This window comes from Mugil cephalus, chromosome 1 (genome assembly GCF_022458985.1).
Source record: "Mugil cephalus isolate CIBA_MC_2020 chromosome 1, CIBA_Mcephalus_1.1, whole genome shotgun sequence".
Classification (NCBI taxonomy): Eukaryota; Metazoa; Chordata; class Actinopteri; order Mugiliformes; family Mugilidae; genus Mugil; species Mugil cephalus.
Window position 1 is genome coordinate 15,923,033 of NC_061770.1, and position 19,529 is coordinate 15,942,561.

General features: G+C 41.8%; 2 protein-coding genes across 5 annotated transcripts in view; both read right to left on the reverse strand.

Moving 5' to 3' along the window:
- Positions 1-3,432: 3,432 nt before the first annotated feature.
- Positions 3,433-19,529, reverse strand: part of LOC125004826 (homeobox protein Hox-C10a-like) — a 58,787-nt gene continuing 42,690 nt past the window's right edge. For 2 of the 4 annotated variants that reach the window (XM_047579712.1, XM_047579711.1), the window contains 3 exons: positions 6,656-6,800; positions 6,147-6,319; positions 3,433-4,605 (listed from right to left, as the gene is read on the reverse strand). In XM_047579712.1, the coding sequence (XP_047435668.1) occupies positions 4,076-4,605; positions 6,147-6,319; positions 6,656-6,759 (807 nt within the window). In that variant the 5' untranslated portion in view covers positions 6,760-6,800 and the 3' untranslated portion in view covers positions 3,433-4,075. Of the gene's footprint in view, positions 4,606-6,146; positions 6,589-6,655; positions 6,801-10,245; positions 11,076-19,529 lie in introns of those variants that run through there. The other 2 variants (XM_047579714.1, XM_047579710.1) reach the window with 2 other exon arrangements.
- hoxc4a (homeobox C4a) lies at positions 14,451-16,641 on the reverse strand. Its single transcript, XM_047579734.1, has 2 exons — positions 15,949-16,641; positions 14,451-15,439 (listed from the first exon to the last, which is right to left on the reverse strand). Exons 1-2 carry the CDS (start codon positions 16,382-16,384, stop codon positions 15,078-15,080), a joined length of 798 nt encoding a protein of 265 aa, XP_047435690.1. The 5' UTR covers positions 16,385-16,641; the 3' UTR covers positions 14,451-15,077.

The following is a 19,529-nucleotide window of genomic DNA, read 5'->3' on the forward strand; positions in this document are numbered from 1 at the left end:
GAGGCTCACATGACTTTGTTGCATTTTTCAAGAAATAATGTGCAGCTCCTCTTTAGTGGATTATTCACCAACGTTTTCTGAAAACGTTTCTTTGTTGGTGCTTTTTTTTCTGTTCTGTCTTTTCTACAGTCTGTTAGTGAACCATTTGACTTGTATATAAAACGTTGTCTTGCCGTTACTTTTTTACAAAAATCCCCACACTGCTTTGTAGCAGATAGTGAGAGTATAAATGACTACAAATTTAAATCATATGATGCAGTGTTCAAAGAACTATAGATTTAGATATCATTTAGAATTCTTTACTTATGTAAAAGCACCAATACAACAGTAAAATACCTACGTAAGTATATACTTATCTTTGGTAGGAGCACAAACTAGTTAAAATATCAAACTTTAAAAAAACACGAAAAAACACTCGAGATGGAGGTGGTTTGTTTGGTATTTATTAGAGACAGCAGACGAAGGTGAGTAAAAAGGAACAATTCCACTAAAAAATATAGTACAACCAAAATGTTAAGTAGCATAAAATGCAAATACTGCACGTACAAGTACCTCAAAACTTGAGTAAATGTAAGTTGCGATCACCACTAGTACAAGCAAGTTACAAGCAGCCTCTCAAAAATATTCTGCAATTTTTCATTCTAACCCGTCTCTGCTTTGTATTCAAACACAGAGGTTCAACTGTTGTAGCCAAATGTGTTTGGTGAATAAATAACACTGCTCTGGAGAATAAGTGAGCGACCTGTTTTCATTTTAATCACTTTCCTGCATAATGTGTTTATGTAATTTGCATATCTTGTAGTTTTTGTATGTCCCTTGCATTAACACATTCAGTCACACCTGTGTCTTTGTGCTTTTCAGTAACTTTAATCCGCACCGGTGTCATGTCTGTACAGTTCTGTTTCATGGCAGGATAAAACCAGATATGTTGCTGTTTTCCTCATAGATTCACTCCTCCAAGTTTTTTATTTATTTATTTATTTACAAATGTCCGCTTTATCTTTTCATGCAAACTTTCTTCATTGCTTTATAATGAGGAGTTCATCAGAACTCATGTAGATCCCTGATCTGATGTTTACCAAAATATGGACTCCATGAATAATTTAACATCTTGTAAACTGAGCTAATAACACAGAATATTTGGGGGTATTTTAGAGCCCATCCATCTCAATCTATAAAAACCATAGGCCACATTACTCACTGGAATCCATATATAACATAAAAAAAACGACTAAACTGACTCAGCTAAATGGGATTAGATGGGAAGTTATGGTTTAAGAGCTTATGATTTAGACCACCAGCCAGTCAGAGAAATAAACAGCCTCTTTATTGGCATATACACCAATAAGTGCAGGGGCCGACGTATCTATAATCATCAGCATTTATTCTCTCTGATGGTGATCCCCATATAATGAATTCAGATTAACGCTTTGAAATATAAGACACTGGCAGAGGGACAAGCGTTCTGCTTTGAGGCTCCTGAGCGAAGGAGCAAAACGCTTTGTAAAATACTAACAGCGCCACGTCTCTGTTAAGCACAGAGCAATTTTGTTTTCACGGCAGCTTAAAAGGAGTCTCGAAGCAAGGAGCATTTTTCACGTCCAACCCCAAAATCCGTTTCACAACAGCTGCAAATGGGACGGTGGAACATCAGTCACTGTAAAAGGACATAATGCAAAATTTTTGAAATTAATGACGGACCGTAACCAAAGCTGGTTTCATGGCACCACGGCAGGAATCATTTATCACTTCAAATATCTACTTAATGCAAAGCCTGGACTTTTTTTTTTTTTAAAAGCATGTAAGGATTTTTGGCTTTGCAGATCTTCCGCTCCTCACCAAAAAAAAAAAAAAAAGACAGATGTCATCAAACAGGGCAAAGGAGTCAAGTGAGTAAAAAGGAAATAATGACTTTAGTTGCTAAATAGGAGCGACCCACGGTGAGAACAACTGGCTAACTTAATGTTGGAATGGAAGTAGACTGTTCCCCCTTGCAGTGGGGCCCTTGGGGGGAGGCTTTCCTTGACCTCTGGGGATCCCCCTTGACCCCGTCCACAGAATTACTGCACTCCAGTGTGTGCATCCTCCTGGCTTTTAGCGTCTGGAAGGAGAATGTGTTGAGAAACCAGAGGTAAAGGTCCCTTTGAGTCTCTGCACCACTGAAACCATAAATCACCAGGCATTTGCAAGAATCTCAGGAATCCAACACTGTCTGCTGCTTCTTCCTCAGAACCCCCCTTCTTTCTTACGCTTCGCAAGCACAGATTTCCAGAAGAACTATTTCTTTCTTTGTCCTTCTCTCTCTCTTGCCCTTTATTACTTTTCTTCTAAATTACCCAGCTGTCACCACCCATTTGATACAGATGTGGTGTAGACCTTACTTTATTTGATCCAAAATGTTCACAGAGTTACAGCGGCTCCCCTGACACCTACTGAGACCTGCTGCAAATGGTGTCAAATATTTACCAAATGACAGCTGATCCAGCAATGAATTAGGGGCTGGAAGTTATTCTACCCAGGACCGCTAGGAGATCAAACTCCTCGTTACCTCCCCCATTTCATAGCTGTCAGTATTCCTCCGTGACAGCTCATTTACAGTAGGGCTACTGATATAAAACTGTCAGCGTGCGCAAAATATGTGTGCGGTTTTGTTTAGGATATTGATACCGGAGCTCACATTATCAAGCGCGAGGGAAGGCCTGCTCCTTCATCATGAAAGTTGATGTCTGTCTTTGACATGCAAAACTTTTGGGACCCAGGAGAACACGTGACCCACTTCTGTCAGCCGAATGCATAATGGCCCCTTTCGCACGGTGAAAGTCAAATCTGTGAAATCAAAACAGGACACGGCTTACATTTGAGAATCCACGCAAATATTATCACATGGTGGATTTGAGTGGGGAAAAAAAATAAAAAAATCTATACATTGTTGTTTAGGATAATACGTCGCCACTAGTAATTGTACGGTATTTGTCTCTCGTGGCCCAGTGACATGTTGGACGGCTCCTGCGCTACACATCTAACATGCCCCCTGAGAGGGAGGCCAGCCCAGACTTGCGGCACTACAATTTGGCAATTGAAAAGGGAAGGGCTGAGAAGGAGGAGGCAGGAGATCTTGTCATGGTGCCCAGTGGGTTCAGAGCTTGTGGTTGGAGTGCTGGAAAGACTGCCTTGTCTCTGTGATTAATGGTGGGGAACTCAGAGGCGAGAAGCAAGGGAGAGGCTTATGTGGCAAGACCGTGCAACTTGAATGCACAATACTGTAGAGTTTTCAATGAATCTAAAGCATGCCTTAATGTGATTACACTATCTTCCTCATGTTTCCATTTGGGATCCAATCCAGGAATCCTTAATCATAAAATACTGCTGGAAAAAAAGAAAAGAAAATGCAATTCTAATCAGTGACGAAGAGACTAAACACTTGACAAGAGCGGCAGTTTTCCCAAATGCATTTATTTAGCATGTATGGCATGTGACGTCCCAATTAATCACGAAGAACATCAAAGGCTTCTCGTGTCCTTTAATGGCTTTAACAAAAATATAACATCCTTCAGTATGAACATTATTCTGCCCAGTTCACACAACGTTTTACACAAACGACCTGCTATTTACAGTACATAATGAAAAAGAGGCCTAATGTAAATATGACAACCACTTAGCTATTAAGAGACAACTGAGGGAGGAAGAAAACTCACTCAGGGTCTTATTCCCACATGCATTAAACATGCTACAATACAAATGGCACACCCACAAAATGACAGCAAAAAACAAAAAAAAGACAAAAAAAGTTTAATATTGTTTTGTGTATGCTCTGTATGTACAAGTGTGAGCAGCAAGTTTGAAGACCTTCAGTCTGTGCGCCTGAGAAACACAAATGATAATGGTGTAGCTCTCCTTTAATTAAGGCGCGTTCATATAGTTTAATTAAAATGTTTCATTAATGGTGAGAGGGTGTGTTAAGGGAATTCCATCATTGGGATTCGGACCAGACACCCCTCAGTCTTTCATAAGTGAGTAAAAGTAGATGTATCATTGAGATTTTGATGAGCACAGGAGGGACGGCCATTATGGGGCCCTAGTGCCAGTTTGAAATGCCAGCATGGTGATGACTATCAACGCTAGCACAGGAGGGCGGCGGACAATTTGCAACAGATGGAAGAATGCAGTTGAGATGGGGCAGGTCTGCGGGGCGAATGCACTGACCACTGCTGGAGTCACTTAAAGAGCCAAAGAGAGAGGACATGGAAGGATAATCCGTTGAGTGCGTGTCTGAAGAGGAGGAGGATGTTCTGATGGCACCCGGGAACATCAAGTTGTCTACACAAGAGTTTGAGCTTGAAGAGAAGTTGCAGGTAGTCTTCCCATGCTTTTGCTCCTTCTTGTACCTCATCCTGCGGTTCTGAAACCAAATCTTGACCTGGCGATCCGTGAGCTGCAACCCGGCCGCCATCTCCTGCCGGCGAGGGCGACACAGGTAAGGGTTGAAGTGGAACTCCTTCTCCAGCTCCAGCAGCTGGTTGTTAGTGAAGGCGGTTCTCTCCCTCCTCCTCCTCTTCGCGCTGTGCCTTCCTCTGTCTGATAGACCAGCTGCCACACTGCTGCTGACTGATGAAAGAGGAAAGCACATAAAGAAGTGAGGGTGTTAAAAGGAAGTGCCATGCGTCTAACAGTTCTATCCTCAAACGTAAAACCTCCATGTGGAAGCTTCCAAAGCGCCAGCAAGGCCCCGTGTTAATCCTCGGCCAATCAACCCGAGACCAAGTAGAGCCCTCAGCCCTTCCTGTGTATTCAGTCATGCTTGAGACACTATACAAGACTGGCTGTCTACTGTGTCATGTGCTCAGGGAAAGTTACCTCCCGAAGAAGCAGTCTGGGGGAAACATCTGACGCCACTACGGCTGCCTGACAGGCCACATTAATCAGAGCTACACTCGGAAGCAGACCTGTCAAATCCCCATCTCAGTCACTTAAAAGGTACCTTGGGACCACCACTGAAAATAACCACCATTAGGGATTCAATTTGACATGTATATGAGCAATACCGGGGCCCTGTTGATAACAATATAACATGGAGGGGTTAATGGACACTTAATAAGACCTACAGTGACCTCAGAGAGGAAACCGCTCTCTTTAACAACCAGACTGAAAGGCTGCCTCCTTGGTACATGTCAGCTTGTTTGTAGCCTTAATGCTATGATATTTACCCATTTCTGGAAAAAAAAAAACAACAACAAAAAAATTATTGAATAAAATTCAGATTTTAAGCAAAATATTTGAACACATGCTGTACTTGATAACTTAAATCATAGGTCTTCAACAGTGGGTCCGCGACCCTTAGGAGGTTGGCAGAGGGACTGCAGGAGGGTCGCAACTTCTTTGGTTGATTAGACATTTTTATATATATATATATGTATATATATATATATATTTAATTTTCACCCACAAATTTAAAGTTGTTTAAATACACATTAACATGAATCCAACATATTTTAGGATAAGGGATAGCTTAACACAGAATGCAAAAAGTAAACTAATAATGTTTATTTGTAAATAGCACTAGGCCGAGTTTAAAACAGAACACATATACTAGGTAGGGGGTCCCAACGTAATCTCCCCATCAATTTGTGGGTCCTTGGCCTGAAAAACGTTGAAGAACCCTGACTTAAATCATCATGCAAAATCTGTGCAGGCAGTGTGTGATTTCACACCCTAAATAAACTTGTTGGGTTATTGGCCACGTAATACAATTGTTTAACTTGTGTCTATTTCTATGATTTCCCACTAAAAACAGGATCCTCGGGTGCAAAGCACAGTTTACAAGGCGTTTCTGTGCAGCGTTCTCACAGGAGCTTTACTGTTTTGAACGTTACTTCGCCTGCATGACTGAAAGAACAAACAGAGCATGACTGTGACACATTTGTTTAACTGTGCTGCAGCATCAACACTCACCCATGGACCAAGAAGAAAGAGCCCTCACACCTGATGGAAGTTCTTCTATTCTCGACAACGTAATGCAAATTACTCACTGTGCAGCGCACTCCAATGTCAGATGTTTGAGTTCAGTGCACATGTGAGGGATATGAATTTACATCCACAAACATTTTGCAAACTGCAAATAGGTAAGGATAATATACAGAACCAGTTACCAGATTGTTCAGAGCCAGTTGTCCGTGGATTCATCCAGGGGAAAATTACTCCTGAGTGGCAGATGGCGAGTAGACCGCAGCTCCTGCTCCTGATGTCCAGCTTGCCCTTGGCGTGGCAGTGAACCACAGGCTCCAGTGGGCACTCAGACTGTTCATCTGGGTTCAACCTGGAACTGACACGAGAAGAGGAGGTCATGTTTTGCTGATTAAGTTCTGCTTCTTGGCCTCCTCTGCCTCCTCCTCCTTCATTGTATTCCCGGCTTAGTTTTGGCACTTGTCCAGAGCTCATTGCAAAACTGTTGCCATGCAGCTGCAGTGGGAGGACAGACTGTTGGGGGTCCATGCACCCAGCTCATCAAATTGTCTCAAATAAAACCAGGAGTCCCAAAACAGCAGTAAAAAGAGGACTTCTATCTATCTAATATCAGATCACAATTAACCTGAATGAATAAAGGCGCGCAGGAAAGAGCACTTGGAGAAAGCATGTGGAACATTTGAATAATATTTACCAGAAGGGTGCCGTAGTCACGTGTGGTCCTCCTCCAATGACCGAGCTCTGGAGTTGGAAAGTAATCCGCTGGCAACTTGGGGCGCCCGAAGAAGCTTCTGCCATATTTCTTCAGACATTTCTATGAGCAGCCTGCCTTTCCTTACCTAAAGGGATAAAAAAAAAAAGAAGTCATGCAACAGACTATGAATAGACGGCAACGACTGTGTTATCAGTGTGAGGGAGAAAGAGGGAGATGTGTTTTTACGGAGAGAGGGAAGAAATAGCAGAGAGGGGGGAGACACACAAAGATTGCACGTGTGGTGAGATGAGCCTCGTTAGAAACTGAGCGCAGACTTCTCCTAGTGTTATAAAACTGTGAACAGGACGCGTTTATTTGAAGGAACCGCCGCTTGCCAAGCTGCACATCCCGAACTTTTCCGGTGGTAGGTTTTATCAAATGCAACGCGAGGAATTAATGCTGCTCAGAGCGATGGAATAATAACGCGGTTAATACCTCGGCATCGACCACAGCTTCGTTTTTCGTGTAGAGCTTTTAAATGCTAGAAAATATATTTATAATATTTAATATAAATTGCATTCTGTGGTATTTTTTCCAGTCAAATTTATTTATAAATAATGTTTGTAATCTTAGATTTTCCCTGCTACTAGATGCCTCATCTGTAACGAGAATGTAAAACGAAATAATCACGAACAATTATGATAACTTAGTTTGCAAATTATTTAACTGCACAATATAAATTGGCGGGCTCTGCATTAAATAACAACATATGCTTATAACTGTCGGAGTGCGGCTTTGGCTTAATAGGATTCACTGGGAGTGGTCAGACAAAGGCTTGACAGTCATTGCCACACAAAGACAAAGGAGGCAATCATTAAAGATTTTTTTTTCTTCTATAGGACAATTCAACGCATTTGCATTAATCAGGCATCATTGTACAGTATCGCGTGGTCCAGTAGTGGCTCCGTGGGGAAACACATAAACACTGCGTATATTTTTGATGCTGAATCCCGCTCGCTGCAAGACTGTATGGACAAAAGGAGGAGATGCTCAGAGCGCAGCCTCTTGTGCGCCTGTTTGCAGCTACAGTGTCGCGAATACAACACAACAGGGACAAGGAGATATAGCTGTGAAGGTGCAATACGTTTAAGTAAATATATATAAAAAAAATCACTTTAAAACCCCATAATAAATATTTTTCGAGGGGAAATTATTTGGGCTAATGGTTACATCAAGTGTGGCCTAACTGAATTACACTGTGAAAAAGCAACTCATAAAATGGCTTTGTTCCATTTCAACAATGCACAAAAAACATGCATAATGGCACAAGAACGAGAGTAATGACTGTAACACAAGTTTTTAAATAGAGCACCCTAAACCACCATCAAAATGAGAAGGTTCTGCAGACTATCCATTCAATATATTTTCGGCCAGTATCGGTCTTGGCTAAAGCAGGCTTTAAATGCAAGTTCCTTCTGGTGTTTCACTACAACAAAGCTGTTGAGAAACCCCTCTTTAGATGTCTCGGAGGTGATGGATTATGCACTCAGGGTTGCATGGCTTAGGAGGAGAGGAGCCTTCCTCCTTTTCCGTGTCACCCCCGCTGCTGCCACCATCACCGAGGTTTTACCTGAACCCCCACAGTGGAGTCCTTTTACATAAATGAAATATTCCAGGTCCAGCCCCGGTCATAAGGCAACTTCAACCCATAGTCACAGAGCTTAATTTGATAATTTTACTGTTTAATCATTAATTTCTAATATATGTAAAATGCTAACATTTTGGATTTATACTTTTATTATGTTTTAAATATGAGCAACATATACAATGTTTAGTTTATTCATTCATTTCTTTTTTTTTTAACTAAATGTTAACCAACAAATGAATCGATAAAAAAAATTACCAAAAATCTATTATTTTTATTATCATTATTATTATTATTGGGTGAATAGGGCAGTGTACATCGAGGATGACTAGAATGGGGGAAAGTAATTAAATTCGTTTTGTTTTCCTTACCTCGCACCCTTGAACACACTCTCTGAATTGGAGATAGAATCTATGATATACTAGCTCAGCAAGACCATAATTTAGCTCCTCCGCGCCTCCACCACAATTCTCCGTGAACTCTGTTTGAACCGCCTCGGTGGCAATAAATCATTTTTCTCTCTCACACAAAAGCGCGCCGGTCGCTCTGGGTGTCAACCCTTTTACAATTCCTCCTTACCTTCTGCGCTCTCTCGCCTGCTGACACAAACAACCAAGGAAATTGTCGATAAACTTTTATTTTTCATACCAAGAGCGCGCAGAGAAAGGCGAATGGAAAAACATGTCTGCAGCTGCGCACAAAGCGCCCAAATCTGGCCAACGCAACACAGGATATCATTTTCTTTTTCTATAAATGATACACAGTGTGTTAATTCCTTACACCTAAAAGCATAATTGGTTCTCAGAGCTCAAGGAAAGCACGGATCAGTTAATGTATTTCCAGGGGACATGCAGAGCTCCGCAGATAAGAGGAGACTGAGAGAGAGCTGGGGAGAAGACGTTAATGGGCAGAGGATGCTGTCGGTTAAAACGGTGCATACAAATGGCGCTGTCTTGGCAGAGCAAGGAGAAGATTTATGGGCCCGGTGCCCTATATTGCTGTAAACAATGCGGAGTGAAATGAAAGGACTTGAGTTTGCAGACTGCACTTCATAAGTGAGGAAAAGACGCACAGTGTCAGTTTCTCAAACAAGACCAGATTTTTGTATAAGCATGCACGTCAACACGTTATTATTATTATTTTTTTTCTTTCAGGCCTAAAGCACAGTCCACTGTAAATCTTGACCTGTCTGTGGAGAATGGAGGGCATAAATTCTGCAGCTCTGAGACACTGAACCACTTTTTGAAAGTTTTAACATTTGGAAACAACTTTCTAAATTTCTTTATACAAACACATAATAAAATTATACTATACTTAAGAGTTTTTGGTGTCATTTTTTAGTGAAATCTTACTAATGCACTGCTGACAGCTTCTATGTGTTAACAATTAAAAGCCAAAATGTAGCCTAATATATACTTTTTATTGCTAAAAAAAAAAAAAAAAAAAAAAAAAAAGATTTCTAGTGAAGTTAGGCCATGTTTCATTTCCATGTTTAAAATGCTCTTCATTCATTTTGTTATATATATTTAATTATATGTTAACTTTAATCAGCTGTTGAATCCTATATGCCAAGATAACGTGTGTATATCCAGCAGATTGGCCAAAGTACAACATCAGTGCAGCTGCAAATGCAACTGGTGGCCACATAGATACATCTGAAAATCATTTCCCAGAACAAATCAAATAAAATGCACATTCCACTTAACCTATACGCAGCCTAATCGTAGAACCATAGTCAAAGGATCGCATATTCAGATTACTTTTGCTAATGAAAAGTGAATAAGATAATCATAATTCAATCTAGTGACTGTCTGGGCCCCTGGTGACACACTGAATAGATGAAAATTACTTTAATTTCTAAGGTCCTCAATGATGCAGCAAATAGGCTAATTAAATATTTCTCAGCGAGGCGTTATGACGACATAAAGTGTACTCGTAAGTTTACCCAGGCCATCCTTTCCTGCGTGATGTGAAGTCTACAGTGGGATATCTGAGGCTTGATCCATGCTGCCGTGTCGTCCCCTGCTTGAATTGTTTGCCAGCACTGACAGTAAATCACTGGAACATTTCTGATGGATTTTTAAAATCTAGTTTTATGTAAATTCATCTTACTCCACCCCTATCACACACACGCACACACACACAAGCGCGGGGGCGCACATTCACGCGCAAAGACTGGTGCATTTGCTCCCTCGAGTGCGCGGATGGGAGAGATTTACGGATTTATGACACACCCACTGCTGGTCAATGTGAGACAGCCTCTCTGTCCCTGGAAAATAGCAGCGTGACCCCTGTTTCAACTCTCAGCCTTTATGCAGCTGCCATGGCTGCCGTTTAAACACACTACACCATAACAATGCTCTGGCCCCGGACCCTTCATTGCAAACCAAAGTGGTAGAAGCAGACACTCACCTGAGGGGAGTGGGGGGAAGAAACACATGCAGACAATAAGAGCAGGTAATAAACCACCTATGCGCCAGAACAGCTGATCATTTTTGTTTCGTATTTGCTCTTGTTCAAACATTCCGGTGGCGGTTTGTGTAAAGTTTTTATATCTTCCAAGAGAGAGTCCTCGCCTGAGGTGCTCATAAATCACGGGCAGCCCGCAGCGGTGCAATGTGAGCCGAAAATCATGTGTGATTCAACAGTCTCAAGTCAGAGAAGAAACCAGTTAGAGCTGAGTAAGTGCTGAGGAATTTAAACACTGAACTTCAAACACATAAAATACCGCATTTCTTCCCTGCAAGGTGGTGAGATTGAGAATAACTGCAGCCCATCAAAGTTAAGGCACAGATTTAGCTTGAGGCAAAATCCTGAATTATAAATACAAAATAAAACACTTAAAACTAATTAAGAGCTATTTGGTATTATTGTCATTATTGGAATATTTAAATTTCTATATTTATGGAAACTTTATTGATACATATTAGTGACAGTATATTTGACAAGAAGTCGTTGCACACGAGAACAAATAGAAGAGTAAATAAGAGTTTTACTTAAAGCAATTATTTCAAATCTCACCAGCTCCTTTCCGTGATAGCAAAGCAAGCCTTGCAAAGGTGTAGCCATTTTATTTAAATCCCTGACAAAGCTAAGTCAAATTCTTCCCCCATGTACGGTGTCTCTGTACTTAACACAAATCTTCAGTTACAAGCGCACACAAAAGGGACATGTCGTGATTGTTCAGCGTGTAAATTGAGCTTCACCTGTAGCTTGTGAGACGTGAGCAGCGGCGATGAATTATCACACACAACTGACAGACAGTGAGATTAGTTTGGCTTTCAAGTGTCAACTGTTTATCCTGGAAGTACATGCTGTCAAATATTTGTCTATCACCGCTGAATGTTTTGTCCAGGCCACAAAAGAATCCAGTGTTAAATGGATACAAAAGTATTATGATACATTAAAGGCTGCCTGCAATAAAACCACAGAGGAAGAGTCCCCCTCCCCAACCCCCCAAATAAAAAGAAAACAGTATCCGGGATTTACAAGGCTTTACGGGATTGCTCACATTTTTGGTACATCTTAGAGGAAAACTTAATCTATCAGCAATAACATATGTAGATTTTATTCTCTCTCATATAAGAAACAATTTGCATATGTATATAAATGAAGGCTTTAGGGGAGAGGGGAAAGTTTGCAAGGTTTCTGCAACTACAAAGTTGAAGGTCCTTGTCCTTAAACTAATCACAATGACCAACTGTCCCAGTACTGTCAGACACACCTATAATTGGCAGCTTACTTGTGAATGGAAGTGCTGATCCGAGACCAGCTATTCTCTTAAGTCACAGAAGTCATGTGACCACAAGTGAAACTATTTTTACTGCCCTCTTTTTTTTTTTGGCAGACTTCAGGGAATGTCACTGGTGCCTGGGAATAAATTATTTTTCCATTTGTTTCTATTTTTAATGCAATTGCAACCGTGCGCAAGCATCTGATACGAGAGTATAAAGTAAAACTGATGGTACAAAAAATGTTTTATTTTTTCCCAGACATGCTCGAAAGAAATATTGCGAATAAGAGTATCGGAACCATGTGTAACTACTTATGTTGTCACTGCATTAACTCGGGTAAAAGTGGCCACAAATCTTTGCCAGTTAGGTTTGGAAAGAATTCCTGATCAAATCGAAAGACGCTGCAGCTGAAGAGGACGCGTGTTTTGGAAGTCGTGCAGCTCGGCTGGATGCAGAGAGAAGGACTGTCCGAGAGTTCAGCGCTGTCCGGTGTCGATCTGATTAACAAAGGGAGCAACACATTCAGTGATGCCCCGCCGCAGGCCTCTCTAAAGACACAACGCGGAAAAATCCACAAAGAAAGCCGAGACCAAGGGGGGACCAGCGAGGGCGCACACAGAAGGTACACGTATACAGAGTGGGCCAGGTCACAGGGTTGGAGAGGTCGGCCATCTAGACTGAAATGAGCCTAATGGGACAGAAAATGTGTCCTCGAGGTGAACTCGGCCTTCTCCCATTTCGCCCCCAAACTTCAATAAAGTACCTTTTCAGCCTCGCGACATGGAGGCGACAGGGCCTAGAAAGGGACTGGAGGGATGCTGCGACTGTGGCGAGCACATTAATTTCTCTAATCTGTCCAGCAACATAAAGGCTTCTGGATTCATTTTTCAGCGCCGTCTCAAAGCTATTCTAGTGTTTTTCCAAAGCCACATCCAAAGAGCAGATTGCAACCTCTTTGCTCCAGTTAAAACGGTCCGCTTAAAGTCCACTGTAACATTTGTGAGCGCTGCTAAAGAATGCAAGCGGGTACATAATATTTGACTGGATCAAAACTGGCTGTTGTCAGGGCTGTTTACCAGAACATAACACAAAGCTCTGTAGTGAAAGATTGATGACGGAGAATACCTCTTCCTTTTGTGTTCATCCGCCTCCCACTACGCGAGGCATTTTATAAGTCCCATTCATGTCACAATTTCAATAATCTATCAAATTCTTGCGCGTCTTTGAGTTTAAGTCATGTTGAAAGTAAAGTCCTTATGTTCAGCTCTGTCCCAAGAAAATAGGGGGAAACACACACGCACATATATGTGTATGTAGAAAAAATATAAAACTGAAAAGAAACATCTTAGAGGGGAAAACGTCTAGGCCATATTATTTGATAGAGTAGCTTGGACAATATTTTCTCTGGCTGTTGTTTGAATCCAGCATGTCTAGAGTCGTAAACAGTCCTGCAGTGTGTTTGGTCCTCCCTGCCAGACGAAAGGCGCACGATGACGTCGCAGGGAGACGCGCAAAGCGCCGTTTTTTGAAATAGTAGTTCTTTTTTTTCTTGTATTCTCTCGAGCTGCTGCAGACTATGGAGGCTAACTGCCCACTGGGGAGAGAGCAGGCAAATGTTGTAAAGTGTTTATACAAGCAAAAGTCAAAGAGTGAACACACAGAGAAACATCAGCACTCCTCCTTAAGGCGAGGGCACTGTTACAGAGATAACAAAGGCCAGCTAGTTTGCCTCATCTTCACGGTGATGTTTAACGAAGACACACGACGTGTTGCACTGAATCTATCTGCAGTTCACGACTTTATTTTATTATTCTCGTTTTTTTTTTTTTTTTTTTTTAAATTTTTTACAGGGGAAACTCAGTCGCATGGCGCAGAGAACTATAGAAAATGCAGGGCAATTACCAGTGTACAAAATCAATATTTTCACAACAATCTATAATCTCTAACACATTGCAAATGCACTCTAAATCAGTCGCATGCATCTCTGTGTTCAAGTCAGGACGAAGGAAGCAGAGAGCTTCAGTTTGTAGCACTGGCAGAGGCAGTGCAGTGTGGATTGGAGGGCCTCAGTGGCTTGTCTGTAGCGTTAATTGAATGCCCTTCAGACTGATGAGGTTGCACCTAATGCACAGCGCAAACTATTTCATTTTCATATTTCAGAAATAACTTCAGTCCATCACGAGTGAGGCTTTGCCAGGCGCACGCACACACATACACACCTTCTGTACATACTGCTAATTTAAAGACGCGAAAATGAGCAGCAGGACTGAGAAAGACAGTCTGGAAACAACACAGTAATTCTCGTGTCCCTCATGAAATGTCGAATATTCACACAGCTGTTTACACTTTTAAGGAGATCCCTCCAACCTACAATAGTAGACCTTACCTTACCTAAAATGAACTTAAACCAAACGTATTTAAAACTAGTAGACACTCACTGTTTTATTGACCAATATGATTAGCACAAGTACACTAAACTCCGTTTATTGCATTTCACAATAATCTGCTTTTTAACGGTCTAAACACAACATCAACACCACAAAACTAAATTGTAAATCAAAATCCTGTTTCTGAAATACACGAGGTAATTCACACATTGTTATTATCCTAAACATACAAGTTCAAGATCAATGGTGTGTTCCAGCTTTTTTTTTTTCATACCAAAAATAACTATTATTATAGTGATTCCTTCCAGTGTTGTTTGAAATAAATAGATTGTGCATTTCACCTTGGGCAGCAGGGCAAAAGAATGGCCCACAATAACATTTTGATAAAATGTATATTTTTTTTCTACTTTTTTTCTTCCTTCATTCAAAACATTTTTTTTAATAAAAAACATCATTTTAATTGAACTTCAAATAAATTAAACCCTGTGTCACGTAAAAATAATTCATCGGTGTTCGCAGTAATCCATGCTATATAACATGCATTTTATATAACTTTGGACTTAAAGGAAACCGCACAAGATAGCTACGAAAACAAAATATATAATTGTTCTATAAATAACCAGTTCTTTTTCTACCCCCAATCTCGGTTCGTGGTTTTATAACCTGGTAATATCCTCGCCATGCTGTGCTCCGGAGAGTTCGTCGGGGGCCCCACTGTTAGTGGCCGAGGCAGCGGCAACAGCGCCGGCTGCTGAGCTTGTGTTGGACCCGGACGAGGAGGAGGTGGACCTCACTTTGGTGTTCGGCAGCCTGTGATCCTTTTTCCATTTCATCCTGCGGTTTTGAAACCAGATTTTAATCTGTCGCTCGGAGAGAACCAGGGTGTGTGCGATCTCGATGCGCCTCCGCCGAGTTAAATATCGGTTATAGTGGAATTCCTTCTCCAATTCTAAGACTTGCTGTCGGGTGTATGCTGTCCTAGACCGCTTGGGCTCCGTCCCATTGTAAGCAGAGTTCACTGGAAAAAAAAAAAAAAAAAAAGAAGTGGAGAGAAAGGGAGACAGAGAAGGGAGGAAAGGAGGGGTAAACAAGAATGGCCTCAACTGAGATATGGCTCGAAAGATTTATTGGATATGAATGTTTAGCTGTTTGAGAAATTTAAATGGGAAGTTAAGAACTTCTCGGCGTAATGAGAGGACACTCACATCCAAGTATGAGCTAAATTATTAATGCAAGATTACAAAGCTCAGTTTTTTTCCTTATTCATTTCTCCTCCTCTCTCTATCGCGCAATACATAACAGCAGAAGCCACATGGTGATACGGCTGCCCTGAGTATACCTCGGCTATAAAATTTATGGTGGGTGTAATTACCAATGCCGAGTCGTAAATCCGCCTCAATTGTGCCATTTCAAAGGCTTCCCTGCTATCGGAGCAGGGGCTGGCAACGAGATGGGAGTCAGAGGGACTGATAAAGGGAGGGAAAGGGAGAGAGGAGAGCAGGGAACATAAACACACAAGTTGCCTACCAGCGCTGACGTGAATTTTCTTCATCCATGGGTACACCACAGGCTGTTTGGAGGAGGCTGTGCTGTTTGGATGCTCCGGGGTAGCTTGATTGCAGGCGGAGGTTGCGGCCGGTGGGGTGGCGGGGGACATGGACAACTGTGGGGTTTCACATGAAGCAGGCTGCCCTTTCCCTGTCAGTAGGTGCGCAGAATGGGGTATTCCATGTCCCCTTGGCGTGTCAGGTTCAGGGATGCTTGCACAGTTATACTGGCGCTCTTGGTAGCTCGCCCGCGGAGGATATAACTCCTGGTGGTGATGCTGGTAGCCAGAGTCCCTTGCGCGGCTGTAATATTCTGGACTATGCTCAGGGATGTAGTTATTTTGCGAATATTCCTCGCATGGAGGAAATTTCGGATCAATGTAGTTAGACTCCATCAAATACGAGCTCATGATCATTAATTTCTGGAGTGGAAAATAATTTTTCTAGCTTTGTCGTTTTTCTGCTCCATAAAGCCCTCCTACTTGCGAGCAGCCCTGTAAAGTTACTTTTACCACGTGACCCAATGGCCCAATAGCAGAGTGAGAGGTAGTTCCCGGATAAGGAACCAGAGGTATTTAGCATACCTACAGTTGCCATTGTGGGCACAAATCTCTCTCTCTCTCTTTCTCTCTCTCTCTCTTTCTCTCTCTCTCTCTTTCTCCTCTCTTTCTTTCTCTCTCTCTCCCTCCCCCCCTCTCTCTTCTCACCCCCCTCTCTCTGGTTGTGTTACCAAGGCAATTGATCTTGGGGACAAAACTAGTAGCTAGTTGCTGACCAAGGAAAAAATAAAACAGGCAAAATACACTGGTCTCAATTATTCAAAGGGACAATAGGTGGTTCGCCAAGGATAAGGTACAACAATAGCAAACCAATCATTTTCTTCGTTTGCGTGCCTTGTGTAAAGGTTGTCTGCTAATTAATGAAGGAACAGTCTTTACCAACAGCACTTCAGCTGTGAAACAGATTAGGGCCCATTAATACACTTAACAATTAGCGCTACTTCGGTTTGTTTCCAGAGCCCTTTCAGCAACAATATTAGACTAAAAGGTCCAAATATCAGAGAGCACTTGAGCAGTGTGGTGTCCCGGAGGTGGAATTGAGCTTTGAAAACGGGCCTGATAACCCGTATACAGAAAAAAGCGATGAGATATGCACCTATTTTTGATTTGTTGAAGACTACATTCATGAAAATCTGGAGGCATAACATAAAAAGGCGACCAGTTTAGAAGAGGAAGCTGCTTCAGAAGCAGAGAAGTACTGCAGCCAAAGTTTAAGGATGTCACACAAGAGAAAAAAAAGAAAAAAATATCAAAGGAAAAGGAGATAAGCAAAAACGCGTTAATACCCACTGCTTCTGAAAGATACAAGAATTATTCAACAAATTTCCCCTCTCTATGCAAATTCCTGTTTCATTATGAGAGTTATAATGATAGATATAACACAGCTGCAACACAGATGCAGGCTTAAGAGTAGTGAAACATCCAACAGACCACACTAACATAATGCTAGCAATGTGATGTCACAGCAAAGGACCACTGTGGTGTCACAAACCGGACAGAGAGGCATCATTATTAAATCACAAGGCAGTCAGCAGTGAAACGACATCATTTTAAAGCCACAGCCCAGAGAACATCAGAATATTGTGATCTGCTGACTTGACTGCAGAGAACCAGTGTCGTGTCACTGTGAATTCGAGGCGAAATTTGATTGTTGTCGACCAGAACGTTGCATTTTATCGCAGTTGTGCAGCCCCACACCCTATCAGAGCATCCCTCCCGCACATGCAAGTTAATGCTCAGACATGACTGTAAATAGGAATAAAACCAGCGATCATGTTCTTTAAAAAGCGGCTGTCTAGGAAAAGATTGTAGCTGTGCTATTTCCCTGCCCGTATGGTTTCACAGCTTTGCAAAGCCCGTTATTTTCCACACATGTTGGGAGCTTAGTTATGGCCTAAATAAAAGCGCAGGAACAATAAATAAATAAACTGCACGGATGCAGAGACTATCTGTGACTGGAAGATGATACAGCACAACTACAACCCAAATCTTATGAAACGAAGTGCTGAGGAAGACTGCGAGGAACGCAAGGTTGCTAAATATGTGGAAAAATAAATGCAACTGTTTACAAACAGGTTTACACCGTCCCTTATACGCAAGCTTTAAACTACAGTCTCATTCGGCCCACATCCCAAATGAAAAGTAGAAGTCCAGCTGCCATTTGGAGAGCCAGCCCCCAAATGTCACACTCCTGTCCTGAGTGAAGCACGGGCCATGAGCCACATTACTGGTGGTCTCCTGTTGTACTGTAAACTGATACTGCCAGCTTGTATAAACTTGTCATGTGCAGAAGGCTTCTCATATTTATCTTAGAGTTAGCTGTAGGCAAAGAGAGAGGAGTGGACTCCCAGTTGGATTAACACCCACATCCCACGACATACAATATATATAATACATAATAAATGTCTGTATAATAATAATAACAATAACAATAATAATAACAATAATAATAATAAGTCAATATTTTGTTCATGGCCATCACATTATAAGTTAAGGGATCTATTTCCACAGCAATAATTACATAATATGGTTAAAAACGACCTGAAATTGCATATCATATTTCCGGCTGCACTGTTTGTAAAGAATGCGCGCGACATTTCTATTACCCTAGCGAGGATGTTAGAGGCGTTTTATAGAGCAATAAAAGCCGTAAATCAGTCACTTTTAAACGACCCCTGGTTCCTAACGTGTTTCACAGGGTCTGACACAGTAGTAGCCCCACGCTGCACACATGGCTTTGCTCTCCGTGGCCTACCTACACAATCTATGGCTGTCTGGACAGTGAATACACTTTGTGACAGGGTTATTGGATTGCCTGTGCATGGATGGAGGCTGTGCGCATCACCACTGCGATGCTTGTATATGCAAAAAGAAGTGGAGGGGGGAGGAGAGGGGTGAAGAAAGAAGAGGAGCAGATGCAGAATAATCCATTGGCTGGCGTAGTATTTCAGTTGCCCATGTATTCCTGTAGAGACGTATTTGCGATTGTTTGTACACCACACAAATTCGGTTCTACAGGGTACATATAGACAACTAATGCGTGTTAGGATACTGCAAACGTGTTCATTCAGTGGAGCCATAACAAGTATCAAGGCTGCAATAGAGGAGAAACTGCCACACAAAGCGTGCGCCAAAGCGGGTGCTGTTTATCTGGAAGTCACGAAAACCGACCCTCTGCTATTTACAAGTCTTACGTTTACCAAAAAAAAAAAAAAAAAAGCGCCCGCACACACAAACACACTAACGCGTCTTAACAGAGAGGAGCAGAATGGCTCTCTTTTCTCAACATTCAACCTCAGCCTTTGAGGTACCTCCTATATGAATATTCAGTCACAAACACGACGGATACAAAGGGACGGCGTGACAGCACAGATGAAAAATAAGTTTCCATTGTTCCCAACCATTTCTTCTGCTTGCTATTACCATACTGACCGCTCGGTAACCTTTCTCGCTGCCACTCTGGAAGCTAATGAGAAAAGCCTCGGATGAAAAATGCAATATC

Coding starts and splice junctions, on each gene's coding strand:
- hoxc4a (XM_047579734.1), bottom strand. CDS start 16,384: ATGATCATGAGCTCGTATTTGATGGAGTCTAACTACATTGATCCGAAA. Junction 15,440..15,948: donor GAAAATTCACGTCAGCGCTG/GTAGGCAACTTG, acceptor TTTTTTTTCCAG/TGAACTCTGCTTACAATGGG.